Source organism: Balaenoptera acutorostrata, chromosome 15 (genome assembly GCF_949987535.1).
Source record: "Balaenoptera acutorostrata chromosome 15, mBalAcu1.1, whole genome shotgun sequence".
In the NCBI taxonomy this organism is placed as follows: Eukaryota; Metazoa; Chordata; class Mammalia; order Artiodactyla; family Balaenopteridae; genus Balaenoptera; species Balaenoptera acutorostrata.
Genome location: NC_080078.1, coordinates 74738618 through 74763977, shown reverse-complemented (window position 1 = coordinate 74763977; position 25360 = coordinate 74738618). Strand labels below are relative to the sequence as shown.

The 25360-nt window shown below is 49.5% G+C and overlaps 2 protein-coding genes across 4 annotated transcripts in view; one reads left to right on the top strand and one right to left on the bottom strand.

The window, feature by feature from the left end:
* SYS1 (SYS1 golgi trafficking protein) overlaps nt 1-13762 on the bottom strand; it is a 34852-nt gene extending 21090 nt beyond the window's left edge. The window contains exons 1-4 of one of the 3 annotated variants that reach the window (XM_007193073.2): nt 13625-13762; nt 13166-13407; nt 11759-11826; nt 9371-10605 (exon numbers count right to left, since the gene is read on the bottom strand). In XM_007193073.2, coding sequence (XP_007193135.1) covers nt 10365-10605; nt 11759-11826; nt 13166-13327 — 471 coding nt within the window. In that variant the 5' untranslated portion in view covers nt 13328-13407; nt 13625-13762 and the 3' untranslated portion in view covers nt 9371-10364. Of the gene's footprint in view, nt 1-9370; nt 10606-11758; nt 11827-13165; nt 13429-13624 lie in introns of those variants that run through there. The other 2 variants (XM_028169312.2, XM_007193075.3) reach the window with 2 other exon arrangements.
* On the top strand, nt 770-4354 carry TP53TG5 (TP53 target 5). The gene is made up of 4 exons (XM_007193355.1): nt 770-844; nt 1047-1177; nt 3046-3541; nt 4265-4354. The coding sequence occupies exons 1-4, from the start codon at nt 770-772 to the stop codon at nt 4352-4354; spliced, it is 792 nt and encodes a 263-aa protein (XP_007193417.1).
* Nucleotides 13763-25360: the final 11598 nt, after the last annotated feature.

Genomic DNA, 25360 nt, shown 5'->3' with positions numbered 1-25360 from the left:
GACCTTACGTTTCCAGCTCCAACATTATCCAGCTGTGTGGATAAATTATTTAATTTCTTTGAACCCTGGCTTCTTTATTAAAAAAAAAAAAAAAAAAAAAAGACGGGGGAATCTTCCTACCTCACAGGGAGGTGGTGACAATATACGCCTCTGCCTGGCACCTACTAGGCTTCTCCACACACAGGAGTTTCCTCCTCACCCTCCACCCCTGCCACCCACATACTCCTTGGAGACTCAGCCCTGCCACTGTCACACGTTTCAGTGATGTCACAGCCCCCTCCCTGGGAGCCCCAGCACAATCATCCTGGTGCCCAGCCTGAGCGCTGGCTGAGCTGAGAGGGGCAGGGGGCAGGCAGTGCCTGGTACCAGTCTCGCTCCAGCTGTCTCTGAGGCCTCACAGCTCCAGCACGAGTCCACCAGCAAAGAAGAGGCCCAAGAATAGAGTGGTTTCCAAGGTTGGATTTGGGACTAGACCCAGTGGGGGTCTCAACAAAGAGTCCAACCATGCCCAGGATGGGGGCCTTCCAGCCTGGGGGGAAGAGGGAGAGGTGAAGGGTGAAGGGGGGGCCAGGAGAGTTAGAATGGGCTCCCTGTTTCTACCCCCAAACCAAGGTGACAAAACTCCCAGTCTAGGGTTGGTCACACCAAGCCCAGCCCAATGGGGAGGCGTTATGGAGGCGTTCGGGGGGTTCCTACTGTGTTAGCATTCCCTCTCGCTCTCTCTCTCCCTCCCTCTCTCTCTCTCTCTCCCTCTCTCTCTCTCTGTCAGATGCAAGATGAGGAAGCACAGGACAAGATACAGCAGCCTGTCAGCAAAGTAATTACGCGGAACCGACTTAAAGCGGTGAGAGGTGCCTCATTCCAGTGTCTGCTTAGGAGAGCCTGAGCCCCCATGCAGTGCTGCTCCTGGCTGCCAGGCCGAGTGACCCGGAAGGAATCACCTGGCCCTGCCCTGAGCTGAGCTGAGCCAAAGTCCGGGGGGCGGGGTGGGCTGCTATCCCAGGAAAGCTGAAGCTTCCGTTTTTCTGGCTCCTCGCCCCTGACAGGTGCTAAAAAACTTGTCGCTCTTGAAGCTGCTCAAGAGCTCGAACCCTCGGACCCAACAGCTGCATAACCTGGCCAGAAGGTGTTGGAATTCACTGCTCAGAGTTCCGAAGATGCTCGGGGTCTCCTCCGGGTGAGCATGGCCCGCCCATGGCCCCTAACACGGGCCCGATAGCCACCTTTGCTAGGAACAGGCACTGTGCTAAAGAATTTCGAAACCTGCATTTTGACTAGGCTCTGCGAGAAAGGTAGTTATTTATTAGCCCTATTTTACTGATGACGAGCTGAGGCTTAAGAGATGTTGTAACTCGTCCCGTTAACTGGACTGGGAGGTGGCGGAGCTAGGATTGGAAGCCTTTCCCGGCTGATATCAGAGCTGCTGTCATCACCCTGGTCATCCTCATCCAACCACGGGACTAACCACCACCTGGTGCTCTGAGCCAGAGGGGCCACCCCTTCTGCCTCTCCCAAGTCAACACCGCGCAGAGATTCACCTGCAAACTAGTCATCCCGCTGAGGCTCTGTTTCCTCACAAGTCACATCAGGATGCTAAGAAAGCTGACATGAGGCACCTGCTAAGTGCAAAGCATTTTCCCACTTAGTTTATTCTTCACAAAAATCCTATTAGGTAGACGGAATTATCCCAGTTTTACACATGAGGAAACTAAGGCTCTGACAGGTTACCTTTCCTGCCCCAAATCACACAGATGGTAAGAGGCAGAAGCAAATTTGAACCCCAGTTTGTCTCCAAAGCCTGTGCTCTCCAAGCCGCTCTGCCACTTCCCTGCCTCCTGCTTTGCAGGACTGTTGTGAGGGTCCTGGGCCTGACACCCAGTGGGCGCCCAATCAGCGGTGGCCATTATTAACCTCAGTATTGTCATTATCCTGAGCCTGAGGCCTCTCTCTCTCCACACACACTCAGCTAGGACGGGGGCTGCCACATTGCAGGGGACTCAGTCTACGACAGACACCCCTGGGGAAAGTCTCCTAAGACCTCTAGTTAACTCCACCCCTCTGCCTCCTCCCTCTGAGTTGGCCTCCTAGATGCAGGCGCTCAGGGAACACTGAGCCAGAAGGGTCAGGATCATCTAGTCCCAGAGATTTCCAACCCTTTTTTTTTTTTTTTTTTTTTATAAATTTATTTATTTATTTGTATTTTTATCTTATAAATTTATTTATATTTATTTATTTTTGGCTGCTTTGCATCTTCGTTGCTGCGCACGGGCTTTCTCTAGTTGCGGCAGGTGGGGGCTACGCTTCGATGCGGTGCACGGGCTTCTCATTGCGGTGGCTTCTCTTGTTGCCGAGCACGGGTTCTAGGTGCGTGGGCTTCATTAGTTGCAGCACGCGGGCTCAGTAGTTGTGGCTCACAGGCTTAGTTGCTCCGCGGCATGTGGGATCTTCCCGGGCCAGGGCTCGAACCCGTGTCGCCTGCATTGGCAGGCGGATTCTTAACCACTGCACCACCAGGGAAGTCCCTCCAACCCTTTTTAAAGCAGCAGAGCCTCTCTTCAAATTTCTGTCCCCAAGCCCCAACTGTGTTGTTGGAGGGAAGCTATCCTGCCCCTCGCCCTGCCCCTCCAGGGGTGGGGGGGGGGTGGTCATTTGAGATACTTTCTAAGATTTCTTGGAACACAATTTGAAAAAAACAAAACAAAACAGAAAACAAAACACTGGGCCAGTCCACTCCATCAATTGAAATCCAAAGAGGCAGAACCCTAACCTAGTGGCCGATGCAGGCAATATATATTTCTAGGTGGCCTAACTACTAGCCATTGCCTCAGGCCTTTCCAACCTCTCACATCCCTTCTGGCGGTACTCATCACCACATCCCCTGCCCCCAGGAACAAGACCTCTGAGTGGTAGAGAAGCTTCTTTTGAGGCTCTCTCTAGCTTTCCTAACAGGCTCCCTGAGCTGACTGCAGAACAGCCGTCTCGGGGCTAGCTGGAGGACCAGGGCCTTGGTCTTGCTCTGCTGACTGCCGTTCCTCTCCCTGCCAGGTACGACGACGTCTGGGATAAAGCAGAACAAAATAACAAAGATCTTCAGGAGGCTGGGTGTCCCAACAAGAAACTGGACTCCAAGAAATCAGAGCCCCTAAGGGAGTCTGAGGAGTCAAGGCCCAAGGCGGCACCGGGGGAGAGGCACACGGCACAGACAGCAGTGCCACAGAGGGAGGAGCAGATGCACCCTGAGGTCCCCGTGACATCAAAGGGTCATGGCCTGCCCACTGACCCTGGAGCCCAGGAGGGGCAATCACCCACTGGGGACCCCCGAGTCGTCTTCCTGAAGACCCGCCAGTACAGAACTCCCATGAAGGACATGAAGCAGCTGGAAACAGCAGACCAGTGTATCTGGTTTGAGGGGCTGCCCACACGAGTCCACCTCCCAGGGCCCCGGGTGATGTGCAGATCATCCGCCCTGCGCTGGGTCAAGCGCCGCTGCACCCGCCTCTGCTCCGCATCACTTGAGCTGCCAATGGTCCGTCCATACAAGGTGTGACAATGCCACTGCCAGGCTAGGGTGAGACACAAGCCCCAAGCCAGGCCGTGAGCTGGGCCCAGAGTCAGAGGGCTTAGGATCCAGAGTCTTGGGGGCTGTGGCTGGCAGTGCTGGGAGGCCCTGCCTTCATGCCCAGAGAGGGAAGCCCAGAGAGGCGGAAGCCATTGACCAAGTCCACACAGCAGGGCAGTGGCCAGGCTGGGCCCTCTCAGGACCCAAGTAGGGGCTCTGGGGAAGGAGGGCACTGGGAGTGGGGTTCTGAGGTGGGTCATCCACTGCCTGGAGGCCTCAGGAGGGGCCATCTGCTATGGCTCAGAATCTCACAGAAGTCTGAGTAAGTGAGTTTAGGGATTTCCAAATGTGGGGCTAAGGGGAGGGGGCGTGGTCAAGTAAGGCTCTTCTGCATCTCATCCCCTCTTAGATAAACTCTCCATGTTTTATTTATTCATGCCTCAAATAAGACCTACTCTGAACAAAAGTTCCTTAGCAAAAGAAAAAGAAGAAGAAATACTCCAGCCCCTCCACTGAGGTCCCAAGAAAGGAAGGGGGTGATGGGCCTGCGGGTCCAGCTGAATGGGAAGCTGCCCCTTCAGCAAACCGGGCATCTCCAATCTGCCAGACACCGCAGCGCCCTGGTCCCTGAGCCCTCTCCCTGGACGCCAGCGCCCTCTGGGGGCAGTCTTAGCTCCTAACTGACGCTGAGGTCTCTGCTCGCAGGTGCGACCTTGGATGGGAGCCAGAGGTGTGCGGAGAGGGCAGAGATTGCGCAACCATCTGAACGGGAGGGATGGGCGGGAAAATTCTTGAGTCTACAAATAAAATCTCCCATATGGCGCTGAAGAATACTGCTGCTGGCTCTGCCTCTTTATCTGGGGCTGGAAAGGATGGAGGAAAGAGGCCCTCCGCGGAGGTAAGGTGGGGGAGGGGGGGAGAGTGTGAATCACGACTTCAGGTTAATTCCACCCCATCCCCAGGTCCCTCGGGTCAGTGTAGAAGCCGTAACAAAGAAGCAAGCGGGCTGCTCCCGTCCCCCGCCTCTGCAAGCTGGCCTCCTGAGCGGTGGCGCTCCATGAAGTCATAGAAGGGGAGCGTTGGTTGTGCGCTTCCTGGGTGCCAGGTGCCTCACAATGGCCCTGCAGGCCAAGGAGAGGAGGAAACCACCGCGGCGCTGAGAAGGGAAGGGCTTGCGCAGGCTCACGCCGCTGGGAAGTGGCACAGCAAGAACTCTAATCTAGGTCTCCTGGCTGCTCGCCGTTCCATTTCCCGAAGAAGGGGAAAAGGTGCAACGCAGCATCCAGCCCGTCACGCACGTGCATTGCGCGCTGATTATCACGGCTCCGGTGTCAATAAATGCCAGCCGGAAATGTGAAATGTGCCCCGCCTGGGTCACGGAAAGCACCGAGTCAGGCAGGGAATTGGTACTTCGTCCTACTGCTCCCGTGTGACAAAGCACGTCCATCCTCCAACCCTAAGCCCGGTCGGGGTCACCCTCTGTCGGTAGGAGCCACAGGGCCCTGAATATGCAGTTGGGGAGAGGAAAACAGAGGGGGCCCAGGCTTTCTCTGGACAAACACTATGATCCTGATCCTCCGTATTCCCCTGGAGACAGGCTGTGTGCAGCGGGCGCCCTCGGGAGAGCAGTAGAGCCGTCGGGGGGCGCAGAGCCCTCCACCCTCACTCCCAGGGAGCCAGGGCAATGATGGAGATCCTCAGATTGGGAGGGAGAGAAAAGGATGAGAAAGGCTCCCGCGAAGCCGGCCGGCTCGCACCCCTCCTCTCCACTGGGGCTCAGCACCGTGACTGAGCATCCGCCAGGCGGCCGCCAGCGGAAACCGGGCCGCGAGAACAGCCTGAGCGGGGCCTGGCGCTGGACCGCTCTGCACCGCACTGCTCAGCCTCGGAATGGCGACCTAACGCCCCCGCAGCGCGCTCCCTACCTGCGGCCACCCAGGCGCGGCGCTCCCGTCCCGAGCATCCTGCCCAGCCCCTCCGCGCAACCTCCACTCCCGTAACCTTCACTTCAAGCTGTCTTCCCGCTAAGCTTGCAATCCAGCCCATTTCCTGGGTAGTCTCCATTTCGGTTCCCTTGCTGGGCATCATCAATCACATCAACCTTCTATTCGATCTTTCCTCCCAAGCACCTTCCGTTCCATCAACCTTCAAGTAAACTTCTGTCCAGCGTGCTCTATCAGCGGGCGATTAGGGCAGCGCGCTCCCAAACAAAAAACCAAACCCTGTGTGTGTGTGGCGGGAGGGGTGGGGGGGGGCATGCACTAGTCTTCATGGGAACCTTCCCCGGGGAGCCCCAAATGGGGGCCCGAATGGCCTGAGCCTAGGCGAGATTGGCAACTTCTGCTTTGCCCAATTGGGAGCCAGAGCTGGGCCCCAGCTGCCCACGGGCAATGCCATCAAGTGAGCAGACAGAAGCCTGTGTGCCTAGGCTGGGACCCAGCGTGGCCGGGGTGCCGCTGGGGAAGCAAGGATACAGGCCTCATGCGTGTGAATGACTCCCAGCAGTGCACTCCTTCCAGCCTTATCCCTTCAACCTGCTGGCATTTGGACTCAGGCAACCTGCCTCCCATAATCCCAGAACTAGGGTCTCCCCACTACCATTCTCCCAGTGTTTAACCACTTCAACCTGAGGCCCCTCTTCAGGGCTCAGTCAGATCCTGATTTGGGCAGGATGCTGCAACCCATCATCTCAGGGATGAGAGACCGCAGGAGAAATGGCTCCCTAACAGTTAACTGGGGGAAAATCTTTAATGTTTGAATTTTAACAAGGCACATGACCTCTCGGAGCCTATTCCATCTGTTTATTAAAAGAGGGATACTAATAGCCATTCCAGAGGGCTTTGGGCAAATCAGGCTTGATGTAGTTGAAACCAGTTTGTGGGACGTTGAACGTTTGGCCTTTTTTCCAGGGCTCCTTGCTGTAATAAAGCCAGTACTTGCCCTGTTTCTCACTTAAGAGCAGCTGCCTAATTGCCCACCTTTAGGGAACTAGCTGCTTGTTTAAAAAGCCAATCTTATGTTCACATTCACAAAATAGCATCTGGATCCCAGAGACTGTCCCTCTCCCAATCTGGGCCATGTACCACTTAAACATGATTGGAATATGAATGGGGATGAGGTGGCTGAGGCAGACAGGCCTAGCTTCTTATGAGCTGTTTGATGCTGGGGAAAGCTGTTTACTCCTAAGCCTCAGTTTCATTGTCTGCAAAATGGGGAAAACGCTGGTGCCTATCTCATTGGATTAAGTTAGAAACATAAATCACTTTACAGTGCATGGCACATAGGAGCTCAATACTTGGTGGGTGTACCTAGGTCATGGGCAAGCCTGTCCCCCATCTAACAGCTGAGGCTTTGAAAAAAGATATCTCCTCTGTAAAATGGGAAGGGGGCGGTGTTCCCATAATTCTAACTGCTTAGATTCATGGATCACTTTCTTATACGTCAGGCACAGCACTAAGTGCTTTACATTATGACATCTCACTGAATCCTCACAAAAACTCAGGGGAGTTCAACCCAGGGAAGGTTAAGTAGCTTATCCATGGTCTCACAGCTGGTAATGGGACTCCAGGACTTAACCTTGCACTCCATTGCAGCTCTCTGAAGCCTTCTAACATTGGGCCCCTAGAACTCTCCCTGGCTTGGCCAGGTAGGCAGGTCAGGGATTAAAACTCTCAGCTCCCTCTTCTCCCCTTGTTTCAATGTTGTTCCACCATCCTTTGCTGCTTTCCTACAGAAAACCTCAAGCAGGCAGTAGCTTTTAATTCCCTCTCCACAAAGAACCTCTCTTGTGCCCGGAACTGGCCTCTCCTCCCCCTGCCCCTGAGGCTGTAATCCCTGGGCTACAGGCTGACTGCCCCCAGGGACTGCGAAAAGGAAGCTACCCTGATCTGGGAGTTGCTGAAGAGAGTCTAAGGCTCTGCTTCCAGGGGAACCTAACCTGTTTGAGCTGTGCCTCACGTAAGACTCACGGGGACCTGGAGCTTCCCGCCTCACTGGTGCCTGCTGGCTGCCATTCTGGCCCCCAGTTGGCTCTGATGTGGACAGGCCTGCCTAGAACTAGGGGTTAGAGGCACCCTCTGAGCTAGATATCCCTTTCTCCTTTCCCGTCCATCTTGCGGGTTATAAACCATTCTGAGCACCGGCTATGCACTAGTCTCCACTTGTCTCTCCAAATGGCCCGAGTTCAGGTAGTGGACGGGATGGGGCAGGGGGGTCTAGAGGTCAGACCCCTAGAAAGTCAAGAGCTATACCAACTCAGTGGTAGGGTGGAGGTAATTTTCTGATCTAGGTACTTTCCTTTATCCTTTGGAAATAAAAATATTTCCAACATTCCTATGTTCACTTGGAAATCTGTGGCCATATTTAATGTACTGCCTATCAGTTTTTCTTGGAAAGCAAGTAATATTTATAAAGCTTTTTACATCCTTAGTATTTAAAACAATACAGTAGGATGAGAAAGTATGATTATAAGGTGCAGATTGTTTAACCAATAAGAACTTAAACATCTTTAACTATTAATGTCTTAAGAATGAGTTTATTAACGTCACTACCGGAACCCAAATCCTGGCTCTGCCTGCCAGCTCCTAACGTGTAACCTTGGGCAAGTTCCTTACAGTTTCCTCATCTGTAAGATACAGATGATGCTGTTTCCTACTTCAGAGGGTTGTTGTGAAGATTAAGTGAGCAAGGAGATGTAGAGCACTTAGTCTACTGCTGGACATCGCTTTATGAAGCACTCGGTGGATGTTATTTATTACTTCCGTTGCCCAGTCCTCTCTGGAACTTGCCTCCAGACACTGCTTTGTCACTTTAGAATTCATAAAAATCTCAGGAAACTCACATATTTTTGACCCCCAACTGTCATTCAGCTTAGTCATGATATTATTAAAAAACAAAAAAACCCCACCTCGGCTCCCCTGACCTTTGGCAGTTTTCATAAATCCAACTGACACTCAAGGGGCAGAGATCCGTCATCGAAGATGTGCAGAAGGACGGCACCAGGCTTTGTGGGAAACTCCCAAAGAGGTGTGCCAACACAGCTGGAGCTACCACCGCCAGAGCTGGCCACGGGAGGCTGCGGCCACATGATGTGAGCGCTCTGAGGCTTTCCTCAAAATAAAGTTAGTCACCTGCCTTTAGAGTCTGGGGTGTCTGGGGGGAAATCCATCCACCCAGGGGAAGCCGTTTCAGCTGGTCATACCTCCTGGACCCCACAGCCAGGATTAGAATCCCATTAACAACCTTCCTCCAAGCTTGGCTAGAGTGCCCTGAGTTACTGAGGTGCCTCACCCAAGCATTTTCCCAGCCTCTGCCCAGGCACGTTCACTCTTAAACCTTCATCCTGTCGGCCTCAACTTCCTATTCTGCAGGGCTGGGAGCCAGGAGGCTAGAAAGGCTTCCTGGGGAGACGGCAGAAGTCCGCAAGTGTGTAGCCCTAACACTGAAAGCCGAACACTGCCAGCCCTCTCAGGCAGGCTCTGGAGGACCCAAAGGGGAGCAGCAATGGTTTCCAGGCAGAAATGGGTCTAGACCAGTGCATTCCACTGGGCACGTTCAGAAGTCCCTGGCAAATGGGAAAGGTACCCTGAGGGTCATGGCAGTTCACCCAAGGTGTGGCGGAGAAGGCCGCAGGCGGGGGTGGGACACAGGTGCCCCCGGCACTTAAGTGTTTTAACCAGTTGGAGGAATACTCGGGTTCAGGAAAAAAAGAAGGTGGCCTAATCATTCTTTATAGCTCCTGGCTATAAAGAATGTTTGGCTATGCTGATCTCTCCCAGTCCTGAGCACAGCATTACAAAATAAGCACAGGCAGAACCGTGGAAAATACTGTATTTATGTACACAGGAAGGGCAGCTGTAAGCCCCTCACGGAGGACACTCCATCCCAAAGAAAAATCTTAGTAGCACATTCCTATCTCCCTCGGCACTATCAAGTGCACCTCAAGCTGGAAGGCTGGGCTTCCTGTGTCTGGGCGCCCACTGTACCCTTCCCACTGTGTAATTCCAAACAAGGCAGGAAAAGGGAACTATTGCCAGAACGGAGGTCCAGTGGGAGCTGGGATGCCCGGTCATTCCTAGAGAACAGGCAGTGACTCTAGTTCGAGGGTTAGATGGGGAGTGACGCTAAGATCCTTCTCTGGGTCCTATGGCCTGCTATGTTGAAAGCTGGCAGCAGGGTGGAGACCCAGTAGAGAGAACCGGAAGAAAGTCAGTCACGGGTTCACTGGTGTACACACACATGTGTGTTGCAGGACACAGGTTGTGCGTTTTCTTTCTGCTTGATGCCTCCACCTGCCGTCCTCTCCCTGACAGCAGCCTGCTACTTTGTGCCTACGTCTCTTTCTGTGGCTCTGGATCCAGAAACCAAGTGTTGCTCCAAACAGAATAGCTGCAGTTCAGCAGCATGGCAAAGCTAACAGCTGTCCCAGGGAGGTAAGACAGATGGCTAGAAGAGTGGTTCACTGTGATCAGATATCCTTGATTATTATTATTTTTTCCTTTTTAAAATAACAGGCTGGTGACAGGTATGGTGGCTCAAGAGTGACATGGTTCTGATTCTGTTATTACCCTGAAAGAGGTCCCCCTTGCCGACCTCCCAGATACCAAGGCTTCAGTGGACAGAGGCCGCTCTTGCAGCTGTGATCCTGCCTGCTACCTGCCTTCTTGATGGGGCCTCACTCTCTCTCCCACACCAACAGAGACTTCACATTTCCCGGGTTCCTCTCAGGCCTGGGCTGGACCTCATCTGGACAGTTGGAGCAACCCAAGGTGTCAAGTGCCCAGCTGGGTGTCCAAAGGACCCGACTCTAGACACTGGACTTCGGGGCTGAGTTGAGGGGGATCTCCTTGAGCTCCGACCGCATGCACAGGTACTCCCCGATGACAGCCATGAGTGCAATGCACACGGCCTGGACCAGCCACCAGGTCAGCGCCGAGGGGAAACGGGAGCTGTAGAACCAGCAGCCCAGGAGGTGAAAGAAATGGACAGTGACAGTGAAATCCAGACACTGCTTCCCTCGCCGGATGAAGTACAGCAAGCCCAGGGCACTGTGGGGAGAGGACAGCAGTGAGTTGTCACTGGGTTGTCCTGGCCTTAGATTAGGTTATTTGGGGGAGCAAGGACAATCAGGATGACAGCATAGTGGTCAGAAGCAAGCGAGAGAAGTGGGAGGCAGGGGTTACATTATCAGATGCCCAGAGGAACCTGGCAGGTGATGCTGAGAGTGAATCAGGCTGGGGAGAAGGAAAAAGTACGAGCTTGATGATCAATGCAGCTGCCACTCAAAGGGATCCTAGAGATTGGTGGGGATTGTGGCAGCATGAAGCATACACGTTTCATCTAAAGTGGGGCCTGCAGCTAGGCAAGTCATCATGCTAGAATGTTGGCCTGGAATCAATCGATCATTCCATTTTTTAGGAGAAGCCAGAAATCTGTATTTTTAACGTAAAATATCCTGATTTTCAACTAAGTGAAAAAAGTCTTAAACACCCTGCATGGGTTGACAAGTGTGTAAGCCAAAAAGAACATATCTGGGAGCCAAATTCAGGTCAAAGTCACCCCACCAGTTTTCAACCTCCAGTGTAAGGTCAAGAACAGTAATATGAAAGGCATCGTTCTAAGTACGTCCTGTGAATTAACTCATGTAACCCTTACCACTATGAGGTGGGTAATATTATTAGCCTGATTTTACTGATGAGGAAACTGGGGCTTAGACAGATTAACTTGTTCACAGCCACTAGACTAGTGGTAAAGCTGAGAGTCAAAGCCAAGTGAGTCGGCTTCCAGAGCCTAAGCTCTTAATCACTTCCCTAAACCACCTCTCAGTCAAAGCCCTCAGAGTACAGATGAGGACCCAAGGCCTAGAGAGAAGGGAAGGAACTTGGCCAATGGCACATGGACCAAGAATAGACTGACTCCCAGTCCAATCCTTTCCTCATCTGATTCCACATCAGGGAAGTGATCTGAGATGAAAGCTGTCCCAAGGCAGCATGCACAGAGTGACATAAGAGCTTTCCAGCTAAGTCAAAACAGCGATCAAAGAGACCCCATAGTGGAGCCAGTCCCAGAACTGGCCTCTGCCACCCATTTTAATCCACCACTGCCCAGGAACAAGTGCCAGCCTGTTTCATGTCCGAATTTAGTAAGTTAGTTCCAGTGCAAAGACCCCAAAAGCTGGATAGCAAAACTGGTGATACTCACCAGGTGAGGGCGTTGAGGACGAAGGACATCGTGGAGAGCCGGCCTGGAGGGGTGGAAAAGCCCAGGATCTGAGGGGGAATCACAAATGGAAATATGCTAGAGAAGTGACCTGGCAGAGCCCCAGGCTCCAGGACCCCAGCAGCCCCCCTCAGGAACAAACATCATTCCAGGACCACAGAAGCCAATAGGCCTCTTCATCTGTATGGCAGCCTATTTCCACCAAGCTGCTTTTACAGACATCCACCACTGTATCTCATCTGACCCCTCACAGCAGCCGGGAAGGGATCATTATCTTCATTTTACAAAGGAGGAATAAAAATTCAAAGAAGTTAAGTCACTTGCCCAAAGTGACAGGGTAAATAAACAGCAAAAGAGTTAGAACGGGGTTCAGCAAGGCTCCTAAGAAGGTACTACTAGGCACCTGGTGGGTGAGCGACCTCCACCACTGTCCATACGGTACTATCCAATACCAAACATCTGCACACTTTCAGCTTTCAAAGACCTTGACATTCATTATCTCATATTATCCTCACAACAATCTCATAAAGTTGTTATTGTTGTTGTTACCTCTGTTTGCATAATAACTTGCTTATTATTACCTCTTTTTGGATAATAACTTGCCCAAGGGCTACATAAAGAATAAGCAGTAGGAGGAAAGATTCCATCCCAGATCTCCTGGCTCCAAGAACTGTGCTTATTACCATATACCACAGCTGCCTCTCTGAAGCAAAACACCTCTCCACCCTCCCATTACACTTTATAAGGCACTTTCTTACTCCTAGGCCCCTCTGGCCCTCATAACATTTTGCTGAGGATTACTCTATTCCAGAAGAGGAAACAGGCTCAGAAAGATAAAGCAACTTGCCCAAAATCCCACAGCTGGTATGTTTCAGCCTACATTGGACACTAAGCATTTCTGAATCCAAAGCCAGGCTCTTTGTACTGCAGTCCACGACCTCTATGCCAGCGGTCTCATGATTTTGCAGACAGGAAAACTGAGGTTCAGAGAGATGACAACACTCGCCCCAGGTCACACAACTAGTACATGGAACTTAGAGGCCTGACTCCAAAGTCCAGGAAGTTCCCATTATACTCCGTGAATGCTCTTTTATCCATCCCACCGTCCCCAATTTGGCACCCGAGAATCTGGGGCTCAGAGAAGTGAAGTCACTTTTTCAGTGTCAGAAAGGAGATGTATCAGGTTGCCTGGAACGCAGGCCCCTTCCTTTGTACTAATCTGCCTCCCTGTCATTCCATTTTATGGATAGGGCAGCCGAGACTCAGAAAGGTGATATCCCTTTCCCAGGGCCACAAAGCGAGAAGGTGGCCCAGCCAGGTCTAGAGCCCAGTAGTGTCAGACCCCCCGGTGAGGCCGAGACGCCGCCCGCGCCGGCCCGGGGACCATACCTCGGCGTCGAACATCTGGTCCAGCGAAGGGCTGCTGCGCACCAGCCCGTCCACCAGCGCCAGCCACAGGCCCAGCGAGCCGTAATACACGGTCTGCATGAGGACGATCTGCGACAGGATCAGCAACGGGTCCCACACGTAGCTGCGGAACTGGCCCGCCATGCCGGCCCGCGGGGCCCGACCGCCGCCCGGGCCTGGGTCAGCGCCACCGCCGCGCCATGGGCCCCGGGCCGCCCCGGCACCTGAGAGGACACACGCCGGGCCTCAGCCCGACGGCCATCACCATGGCAACGTCGCCCCGTCCGGGAGGAGGGACTGGGACCGAGGGGGCGAGCCCATTCCGGGAGTGGGGGGGAGGCCGGGGCGGACAGACCCATTCCCGGAGTGAGGGGAAATCCTGCCCGTTCCAGCAGCTGCTCGGGCCCCGCTCGTACTCGAGCTCCTGTGGGGTTCACTCACCGGGTGACGGACTCGAGGATCGAAGCTTCCAGCCTCACCGACTGGCCCCCGAAACGGTGCTGACAGGCAGGACCATGGAGGAGAGGCCCTACCGGCCTAGAGAGGCAAAGCTCCAACTGCTGCTGCGACTGTAGCGGCTGCGTAGGAAGGAAGCGTTTCCGGGGACAGCGGTGGAGGGGCGGGCCTGATATTGCGCAGGCGTAGCGGGTGCGGTCTTCGGCTGAGCCACCTAAATGAGGGTAGGGAAGCACGGAAGCGAAGTGTGCACATGCGCACAAGAAATAATGAAGGCGAACGGAAGTGGGGCACCAGAACGGTAGAGCTTGCGTGCCCTCTAGAGGGAAATCTTCAAGAAAAGGAGGACGGCTAGGGTAGAAGGTAGAGGAGTGGTCAAGGGCGAGGGAAAGATGTTTGGGAATTAACGAGGTGATAATGTCGACTCTGTTTTCAGCCTAGATTCCCAACGTTTTCTTTCTCCTGGTTAAATCCTGGGATAACTTGAAATGAACTTGCCAGCAATTCCACACATGATTTTGCCACTGTTTCCGGGTTACAGATGGTAAAACTAAGGGCCCGAGAAGGAAAGGAATATACTGTCTCGAAGACATAGAATTAGTGGCAGTCAGAATTAGAGTTCAGGTGTTTCCAATACCACAGCACTGATTTCGTGCCCTACTGAGTGCCAGGAAAATTTGCACACGTTCGAATGAGACAGCCCCTGCCCTCAGACACAACCTAACTGTATTAGAAGGCAGAATAGTGGGTGTTTTATCATGTGGATATCCATTTATATTTATATATCTATACGTATTTAAAATGGGGGGAAAAAGCCCAGGTTCTGAAGTCATACCTGGAAGCAGATCCCAACGCTGCCTGCCACCATAGCTGTTTCTCTCTGCCTTCTCTTCTGAGTCCAAATAGTGTGGACAGTCAGTAAATATTTGCTGAATGAGTCAAGAATAGAGAAAGGGCCACAGCAAATTGATGAGTCATTTCACTCCTGCCTCAGCAGACCAAAACCCATCGATTTCCTTGATCCTAGGTTCCCCTTCTCCGGAATGGAAAGAAGGGAAGTAACTGGTTCCAGGAAAAGAGTCCAGGTTTTCTAGCCTGCTCTACTAGCTGTGTGATTAGCAAGCCACTTTCTTCTTTAAACCTCAGCTTCCCTGTTTATGAAATGAGGAGTTAGACAAGATTTCTGAGGTGATTTCCAGTTCAACTGTTCTTTTAGGCATCTCATTTCAGCTCACCAAATCTCTCTGGTGTATTAATGACTCACATGATCTAGTGCTTCTGAGAAAACATCTTCTGTTTATTAAGTATCTATGTGATCTTGTTTCATCTTCATAATCAGAGAAGGTATGGGAGCTCCCTGGCAGTCCAATGGTTAGGACTCTGCACTTTCACTGCCGAGGGCCTGGGTTCGATCCCTGGTCGGGGAACTAAGATCCCACAATGGCCAAAATCATCATCATCATCATCATCATCAGAGAAGGCAGATATTATCCCCCACTTTAAAGGTTAGGAAACTGAGGCTCTGAGAGTGGGGCCTGACTCTACCTAGGTCAGAGAGCTCATAGGAAGCTGAGCTGGGATTCAAACCCAGGACACCTGACTCCAAACACCAAGATACCATTCCAGAATTCTAAAAAAGAAAAAAGAAAGAAAGGAAGAAGTGAAATATGTGTGGGATAGTGGGAAGGGGGAAAGGAGCAGTGAATCCCTAGGCTTAAGTGGTTCAGGGTGAGGGATTAAGGAGATGTTGGAAGAGAGGCTCAAGAAAAGTGCTTGAGAGGTTCAACTTAGTTTCGGCAGGCAGCTTCCTCTTTCTTCCAGGTGCTAGATGGTGTGTCTCTTCCTGAGTTGGGCCCCCTCAAGTCACATCTGGGCCTTCTCCACCCCATCTCCTCCCACATAAGGAAGGCGTTCCCTCCTCTTTCTCCTGAAATGGAAAATGCAGGTAGCCCTGAGGCGTTGGGGCTGGTGGATAGCTGGTGTCTGAGTCATCCCTGGAACCTGGAGCTCGCCTTTGGGAAACCCCCAAGGGCCTGCCAGACAGCAGTTTCCTTTTCCCTGTAGAATTTCAGCTCTTGAATTCCTACCTTTCCAAGCCCCGGAAATGGGCAGTGTCCCAAGTCTTAATTTGGCTACGAGAAGGAAACTAAGCTGGGGAAAACCACGGTAATACTCTTGGCCAGTCTTCGTGACCCATTTTGAGAATTTGACTACAGGTGGCCTGGAAAAGGAAAATGAGCTTTGGGTTCAGACCACAAAGCCTGTGCTAGGGCCCCGCCGATTTGCCATGTGACCTTGGGCAAGTCCCACGCTGGATCTTAGTATCCCAAACTATAAAATCAAAGAGGTTCGTTGGACTCCAACTTCCAAATGCAGTCCATGGCCCTGAGCCATCTGAGTCACCTGAGGAACATATACAGTCAGATTCCCAAGCCTTGCTGCAAACCGAAGTCTGAATCTCCAGAAGCAGAGTACAGAAATCTGTAAAGAGCTCCCCAAGTGATTCAGAGGTACATCCGCATTTGATAATTACAGAACAAGATGATCTGTAATTGACCTCAAACTAACTCTCCTGCTAACAGAAAATTGCGCTGTGACCTTGCCATGTCCACGGCTCTCTTTGGGCCTCAGGGTTTTCTTCCCCTGTCTGTAATATGAGTGGGTTGGACTAAAATAGCTGATCTCCAAGGGCCTTTCCCACGCTGCCAAGTTTGTAGTTTTCAAACTTATGAATGAAATTTTAAACTTTGGGTCAGAGGCAGAATGACAAAAAGCCACAAGCTGGGACAAACTGTCCTCTGGGCGCAGAGGAAGAGACTGCCTCTGGTCACTTGGTCATTGACGTCACTCTCACACTGGGCTCCCACTGTGAGCACTTAAAGACAACTCCTGCTGGGGTCACTTTCTAGATCCATCCCCGTAAATCCCTTGGGAAATGCCCTCTTAGAGGTCTATGGACTTTGGAACCCTTCTTGTCTTTGAACACTGGCTCTACTACTGTCTTACTGGGTGATCTTAGGGAAGTTACTTTATCTCTCTGAGTCTCCTCCTCTATGAAATGGGGTCAGAATATTACCCATGTCCTGGGCTTTCCTGAGAATCAAATGTGTGTCGGGCAGTGTCCCACTGCCGGATATGTAGTCAGCGTTATGTAAACATTAGCAATATTAATTACTGTTATTATTTCTTTCCTTGGAATGTGGGAGTGGTAATAGCTGTTCTCTCAGATTTATGGCAAGGATCTAAGTAGATAACAGACAGAGTGAGCTCCTATTACCTGGCATGTAATAGGAGCTCAGTAAATGTGGTACCTTCTCTTCCTAATCCCATCCCACCCCTGAGTTCTCCAACCCCCACCCCCCCCCCCACCTTTCTCCCTTCTTCCTCCTCAAGGCTGCCCTACAGCCTCCGCTCCGTGATCTTTTTCAGGGAAGGTTTGCAAGAAAACACTTAAGGGAGACACGTGTCTCAGGTTATGCAACTCTGTGCTTACATTTTTTGGAAACTCCACGTGGGAGGCTAGCGTTTGGCTGCCTGTCCTCTGCATTGGTGATCATCCTGGGCTCTGGCCAGTGAATCACTCTCTTAGAAGGGAAACCAGAGAGAGTTCATTCATTGCTTGCTTGTTGTTTCCTCTGGACTGAGAACCCTTTGTTACCTTCACTGTTTTAAGGGCTGCATGTGCCTCTGTTTCCAGGGAAGGATATTTGTTGAGCACCTACTGTGTGCCAGACACATATTATCTCATTGAATCTTTTCTTTTTTTTTTTTTGGCCACGCTGCGCAGCCCAACCAGGGGTGGAACCCATGCCCCCTGCATTGGGAGCTGGCGTCTTAACCACTGGACCGCCAGGGAAGTCCCCATTTAATCTTTTTTTTTTTTTTTAATTTTTATTTATTTATTTTTGGCTGTGTTGGGTCTTTGTTTCTGTGCGAGGGCTTTCTCTAGTTGTGGCGAGCGGGGGCCACTCTTCATCGCGGTGCGCGGGCCTCTCACTGTCGCAGCCTCTCTTGTTGCGGGGCACAGGCTCCAGACGTGCAGGCTCAGTAGTTGTGGCTCACGGGCCTAGTTGCTCCGCGGCACGTAGGATCTTCCCAGACCAGGGCCTGAACCCGTGTCCCCTGCATTGGCAGGCTGATTCTCAACCACTGCACCACCAGGGAAGCCCCCCCATTTAATCTTTATTTAATTTCCAAAACGAGCCTGTGAATTGTAGGTACAATGAATGGTGCTACTTAACAGATGAAGAGCCTGAGGCTGAGGAAAAGGACAGTTTACCCAAGACCACACTGCCAGTGAGTGGTAGAGCTTGAACTCCAACCCAGGTCAGCCTGACTCCACACAAACCTCTTCCCAGCGCACAGTAGAAAGTGCACTGGAGTTTACAGTTTACATAGAGCTTTCAACTACATGATCTTATCATCCCAACAGCCCTGGGGAGGTGGGTATATATACATTTTCCCCATTTTACAGATGAAGAAACTGAGGCTCAGAGAAAGAAGTGACTCAGCTCAGTACACAGCTGAGGTGTGGTTGGTCTTGTCAGTTGGAATGATCAGAGTTAAGAAGCCTCTGGAGCTTTAATCTTTCCACTCCAGCCTCCCACTTCTTTACACCAGAGGGGGTCGAGGAACTGGTTTTCTGTGTTCTGTGCTCAGTGGTCAGTGGTTTCTACAAATCACCTCTCTGTGGAGGATGGACGATGCCAAGCATTCCAGTGGGTGGCTGGGCCTCCGAGCAGAGGGTGTTGTTTCTCTTGAATCAAGAACTCTTTTCCAGGGATTGGTTACCCAGGCCAAAGACACTCTGGAGAGAAATGAGATTTTCTGAAACAGTTACCCCAGCCCTTCAGGTTTTCTGACCCCACTGTGTACTATACTATCTGCCCCTCCCTAGAAATTGCTCCTTACTCTGACCTTGAAGGATTCAGGGCTTTATTTTAAGAAGAAAAGATGTTTTCTTCACTTTCCTTTTCGTCTTCATTCATTCAGTCAGTCATTCAATCATTCATTTAATAAATATTCATTCAGCATTTACTATGTGCCAAGCACCGGTCTGAGTATACAGATAGAAATGAATAAAATGGGGAATTCCCTGGCAGTCCAGCAGTTAGGACTCTGCCATTTCCCTGCTGAGGGTGTGTGTTCAATCCCTGGTTGGGGAACTAAGATCTCGCAAGCCGTGCGGCACAGCCAAAAAAGAATAAAGAGAAAATCTCTGCCCTCTTAGAATTTATTTTCTCATGGAGGAGAGAGACAATAAACAAGTCAACCAACAATGTAACATTGAACATCAAGCAGTGAGAAACACTATGAACAGAAATGGGGGTCAGGGGACAGGGGCAGTAGAGGATGGAGGGTGAGAGCTGTCACTTCAGAAATGGCAGTCAGCAAAGCCTTCCCAGAAGAGGTGGCATTTAAGCAGAGATCTGACTAAAGCAAAGGATGAAGCCAACTGGATATCTGGGGAGAATATTCCAGATAGAGGGAACTCAAGTGCAAAGCCCTCAGGCAGGAATGAGATTGGCATATTCACGGGAGAGCAAGGAGGCCAGTATGGCAGGATCTGAGTGAACAGGGGGAGGAACGGAGGTTACACCATCACCCTTGACCAAGAATTGACGGCTTACAGTTTATTTTCAACTTACAACACCCCTGGGAGGTGAGTGGGGTGGCCGGGTGGGGGTAGGTGGGAGGGATGGGAAGAGGAGGGCAGATTCACTCATTCACAAATATTTATTTATTCATTATTCTTCTAATAACAAAAAAATTGGGGGGTGGGCCATGCCACACAGCTTGCGGGATCTTAGTTTGCTGACCAGGGATCAAACCCAGGCCCCCTGCAGTGGAAGTCCTAACTATTGGACTGCCAGGGAAGTCCCCACAAATATTTATTGAGTGCTTACTATGTAGCAAGCACTGTGTTAGCCTATGGGTATCCAAAACAGACGTAGTTCCTCCTTTCAGGGATCTTCTGATCTAGCGGGGGAGATACACAATAAAGCAGGAAAATCAAGAAATAATTGAATAAAGATAAATTGCAGTGAATGTGATAAAGGAAGCCATGTAAAAGAATTTGGGCAGGAACATAATTTGGCCTCAGGGGAAGGTCTGTTTGAGGAAGTATTATGAAAGGAGTAGCCCTGAAAGATGAGTGGAGTTAGCCAGGACAAGGATGTGTCAGCGCATTTATACCAGTCCCTATGTCATCACACAATGATTCTCGTTTATTAAAGGAGAAAACAGACTCGAGACATGGGATGTAAATCGCCCATGTGATAAATCAAATGGCCAAGCCAGGCTTCCACCGAGGTTCTTTACCTCCCTGCCCTGTTACCTTCTGTTGCACCAATAGCTTTTGCTGTTTGCGAAGAGCAGATTCTGATTGCTGTGGCATCTAGAAAATAATTGTGCTATCTCTGCCTTGACCAGATGTGGCTAGAGCCTGGGGAAAAAGACCTCAAGGGAACAAGGAAAGATGGGAGAAAATGGAAAGCTGAGCTGAATGATTGGTGAAGGGAGGTGTTGGGCTGAGGATGGAAGTGCCCTGCTCTGTGCGCTGCACTCCAGCCCTTGGCCTTGGCGCTGCCGGGTGTGAATCACATGGCACTAAGCCAACCACATCTAAGTGCTCAGAGGATGCTCTCTATCAAGGACTCAGAAGCAATAGGGTGTTGTGGAAAGAGCCCAGGGCTAGAAACCAAGGGATCTGGGTTTAGATGAAATCTTCGTAACCTGGGAAACTCACTTCATCTCTCCGAGCTTTCGTTTTTAAATGGTTATAATAACACCAGCCCTGGCTACCCTCTAGGACTGTTTGGGGTGTATAGATGCAATAACCTAGATGAAATCTCTTTGAAGAACTACATAGCACTCTGTGAATGGTTGGAATTATTAATATCTGTGCCTTTCTCTAGCTGTCAGAGTAGGGGACTGCAGGGGAAGCAGTATGCAGGAGGTTCTCAGGGACCAATCTCTCAACCTCTTTTCTAGTATCTTCCTCTCTGCTCCCTTGGGGACAGTATACTTCAAAAACGTTTTTGCGGGGAGAGCAGGAATGAGAGCTGCAAACTCAGTGGGACAACACAGTGAGACAGAATCAATGAAACCTGATTTCAATCCTGTATTAGTCAGCTGTTGCTGCGTAACAACTCCCAAATCTCAGGGGCAATCAGCATGTATTTCTCAATGGTGGGTTTGTAGGTCAGCAAGGGCAGCTTTGTTACAACTTTGTTGTCATTTCTCCTCTCTGAGCCTGTTTTCTCATCTGTAAAATAGAAGTAATACTACTTTACAGAGTCAGAGTGAGGATGATATTCAACCTTCCCTTTTAACTAAACAAACCCTCTGTTCAGGATATGTTAGAAGCTAGATGATGTTCACCCTCTAGGCCCACTAGTAATCCAAGAAGTGGTCTGACCTGAAAGCTCTCACTCTAGGAGACAATGAAGGCTACTGGCCAAGCCAATCAGACTGGCTGTCCCCCAAATTCAGACTAGAATAGAGAGCCAGTAAGTCAGTAAAAGAGACAGAGGCACACATCCAGGAAGAGGAGATACCCTCAAATAAAGATCAGGCAGGCTTCAAGAGCTGAAGATAAGTCTGCCAACCCCCGGAATCACCTCAGCTATTGATATCTTCCTTTCAGTTTGTCTTTTTTTTTTTTTTAATTTTATTTATTTATTTATTTATTTATGGCTGTGTTGGGTCTTTGTTTCTGTGCGAGGGCTTTCTCTAGTTGCGGCAAGTGGGGGCCTCTCTTCATGGCGGTGCGCGGGCCTCTCACTATCGCGGCCTGAGGGAAGCCCTCAGTTTCAGTCTTTAGCCCACCTATATCCCTCTAATAACCCCCAAGCCCTTTTTTCTTAAGGAGTCCTGAGTGAGACGTTGCTCCCTGCACTTGGAAGCATTGCACTAACACAGAGAAGATGCATATAAAGTTGCCAGCCCTGAGCTTGGCATATAGTATGTTCTTGGCCCCTGATAGCTACTGTTAACTAATCAGGGAGCTGCTTAAGAGCAGGGATGGGGTCTCATCCACCATGGTTTTTCAAAAGGCCTCTCACATAGATGTTCATCAAATGTTTATTACAGGACTTCCCTGGTAGCGCAGTGGTAAAGAATCTGCCTGCCAATGCAGGGGACACGGGTTCGAGCCCTGGTCCGGGAAGATCCCACATGCCACGGAGCAACTAAGCCCGCGTGCCACAACTACTGAAGCCAGCGCGCCTAGAGCCCGTGCTCTGCAACAAGAGAAGCCACCGCAATGAGAAGGCCACGCACCGCAACAAAGAATAGCCTCTGCTCGCCACAACTAGAGAAAGCCTGCGCGCAGCAACGAAGACCCAATGCAGCCAAAAAAAAAAAAGAAAAGAAAAAAAACGTTTATTACATAAATGACCAAATGAATGAATTTCTATGTCTGAGCCCCTACGGAAAAACATTCAAATGGCATTTATCCACTAGCAAAGAACAAAGAGTCACCGAATATCCACTTGTGCCAGATCTTGGGCAAGGTGCTAGGGATCTCTCCGTGGACAAGACAATATCCCTGCTCTTGTGAAGCTTATGTCTGGAGTTGAAGTGGATGATAAACAAGAAAAAGGATCAAAATATGACGTCAAGTAAGAGAAGTGTTATGACAAAAAAAGTAAAGAAAAGCAAGGAAAAAAGAGTGACTGAAAGAGGGGAGGGCTGTTTTGAGAATTCTTTAAAATACCTTGTGGATGCTGACTCACTGTGTGGGCCTTGGTTTGCCTGTCTCACAATGGGAGTGCTGTTGGATTGAATGGACTGGGAGAATCCTTCTGAGCCCAGTGTTCCCAGTTTCTGTGGTTATGCAAGGCAGTGGCTGGACATCCCACAGCCTCTGTTACAACGGGTAACATCTATGTGCAAGGTATGTGCTAAGAACCATACTCTCAACACTCATGATATGGGAAGTATAACAACTCCCAAGTTACAAATGAGGAAACTGTGACACAGAGAGGCAAAGTATCCTGCCCCAGGTCACACATCCAGGATTACAGCCCAGATCTTTCTGACCCTGAAGCCTGGGATCTTAATTTCTAACTCTAACACGAGTGAGAAAGGGATGTCTGCCAAAGGAGAGGGATAGATGAAATACAAGATATCTCAGGGGAAGGAGAGATGAGAGGTAGAAGGAAAGAATGAGGGATTTGCAAAGGCTTCCTGGAGGAGGAGGCCTTGGAGGTGGGTCATTAAGGACAGGACTGGTCGTAGCTTCTTGAGCTTGGCGTCTCAGTCTGGTGCAGGGAATTGGAGACTTCAGTTCAGTTCTACAAACCTTGGACTACTGCACTTTGTTTTGTGAGAGCCAAGAAAAAACCTATTAGAACTTTTTAAAGGGGCCCAGGGTCCGATCAAGTTGTTTTTAACTCTTCGGGAGTCAGGACTTCTTTGTGGATCTGAAGAGAGACTCAAATTTTATGCCCCAGAAAACTTTACATAGAGACACATACCGAACAGAAGTAGGGACCATCCATGTACTTTTATCCCCAATTCAAGGAGCACAGTTTAAAATCCCACAAATTCACAAATAACTACATTCAAACATGTTGGATGCCTTCAGAGAGATTCTCAGAACTTGGACAAGCAGAGATTAATTTCTTTCTTCTTTTTTTTTTTTTTGATGGTTAGCTGAGATTAATTTCTTAATTTCAGAAGGTTAGGATAGATTTATAGAAGAGCTTCCACTAACAGTCTCAACTTAGCACTCCTCAATCCTTTCTGCTAGTTACTCGCTAATGATTATTGAAAAACTATGTAGAATGGGCATCATCAGAAAATGTACAAACAACAAATGCTGGAGAGGATGTGGAGAAAAGGGAACCCTCTTGCACTGTTGGTGGGAATGTAAATTGATACAGCCACTATGGAGAATAGTATGGAGGTTCCTTAAAAAACTAAAAATAGAACTACCATACAACCCAGCAATCCCACTACTGGGCATATACCCAGAGAAAACCATAATTCAAAAAGACACAGGCACCCCAATGTTCACTGCAGCACTATTTACAATAGCCAGGTCATGGAAGCAACCTAAATGTCCATCGACAGACGAATGGATAAAGAAGGTGTGGTACGTATATACAATGGAATATTACTCAGCCATAAAAAGGAACGAAATTGGGTCATTTGTAGAGACGTGGATGGATCTAGAGACTGTCATACAGAGTGAAGTAAGTCAGAAAGAGAAAAACAAATATTGTATATTAACGCATATATGTGGAACCTAGAAAAATGGTACAGATGAACTGGTTTGCAGGGCAGAAATTGAGACACAGATGTAGAGAACAAACGTATGGACACCAAGGGGGGAAAGTGGCGGGGGGTGGTGGTGGTGGTGGTGTGATGAATTGGGAGATTGGGATTGACATGTATACACTAATATGTATAAAATGGATAACTAATAAGAACCTGCTGTATAAAAAATAAATAAAATAAAATTCAAAAAAACGTTTTACAAAAATTTTAACTGTTTATAGAGATATAACTGACATAAAATAAACGACATGTATTTAAAGCATACCGTTTGACATATGTATACACTTGTGAAACCTGTCCTACAAACTTAGATAATTATTAAGCAGAAAAAGTAAGGTCCCCCCCTCCATGAGTCACATATCCGTGAATGAATATTGCTTGTGCTAGAATGAGATAGGTTTTTAGCAATAATTTTATGCCCATTTTTCTTTTTTTCTTGCTGTCAAACAGTGGTGTGCCAAAGCCAGCTTGTACTGGTTCAATTTGGGGAAATTTTGTGGGTAGTTGTAACACATAATGATTACTAAAAATTAAATTATATAAACTTACAGTTAAATGAACTGTATTTAAAACAACGGAAATAAGTACTCAAAACTCATCACTTACTAATTATTTCCCTACATTTTACTGTTATCTATGCTCTTGATATTATCTGCAACTACTGTGTCTGTGTGGTAGAAATACTGCTCATCTCTAACCAATTCTGCATTCAGTGACATCACATTGGTAGCTTGAAATCAGCCCTGGGGGAGTATTTACACCACAGAAATTGGCAAATGGTACAAATTAGCACTACCCGCCTCCCCCAACCTATTGTTACACATTTACCAGCACAGGGCTGGCTGTAAGTGCTGAGAAACCTTCTTCAGTTAATGAAGTTGATGGGAACAAAAGGAGTGTTGTTACAGGATGTGGGGACAGATAACTGAAATTGCATAGTGACCTATCATCAAAAATTATTTTTAATGATCTATCTACTGACAACTCGATTAGACCCGCCTTCCATTTTGTGGAAATCAAGGATTGCAAAAACCATCTGACTTGCAAAAGGATTTCTTATTCTGACCTGAAATTCATTTATTTTCTCAGTTTATTTCCAAATCCTAAGGAAGAGTATTGAGAAGAGCTGAAAATAATTGCTCACCTTTAAACCCGTAGGGAAAAACATGATCTGGGTTGGAAGCTTGCTTTACTGTCAAGGCTCTCTGCCTCAAAAGATTTTCATCCTTTGATAATAATTAAGGGATGGAAGAGGGCTTTGGGCACTTTGATTGATTGTCATAGGATACTCCCCCCTAATAATTCCAACAGTACTTGTACTTGGGGCCTCAGAGAATTTTACCAAACCTCTCCCCCACCCACACACACATACACGCTGTAAGGAGGATATTCAGGGGATAGGAGAACATGAAACTATCTTTTACAAAGGGTGGG

Bases quoted from the DNA above. Each gene is read 5' to 3' on its own strand.
- TP53TG5 (XM_007193355.1), top strand. From the start codon at position 770: ATGCAAGATGAGGAAGCACAGGACAAGATACAGCAGCCTGTCAGCAAA. The intron at 845-1,046 runs GTGAGAGGTGCC...CGCCCCTGACAG, and splicing joins CGCGGAACCGACTTAAAGCG to GTGCTAAAAAACTTGTCGCT. The intron at 1,178-3,045 runs GTGAGCATGGCC...TCTCCCTGCCAG, and splicing joins ATGCTCGGGGTCTCCTCCGG to GTACGACGACGTCTGGGATA.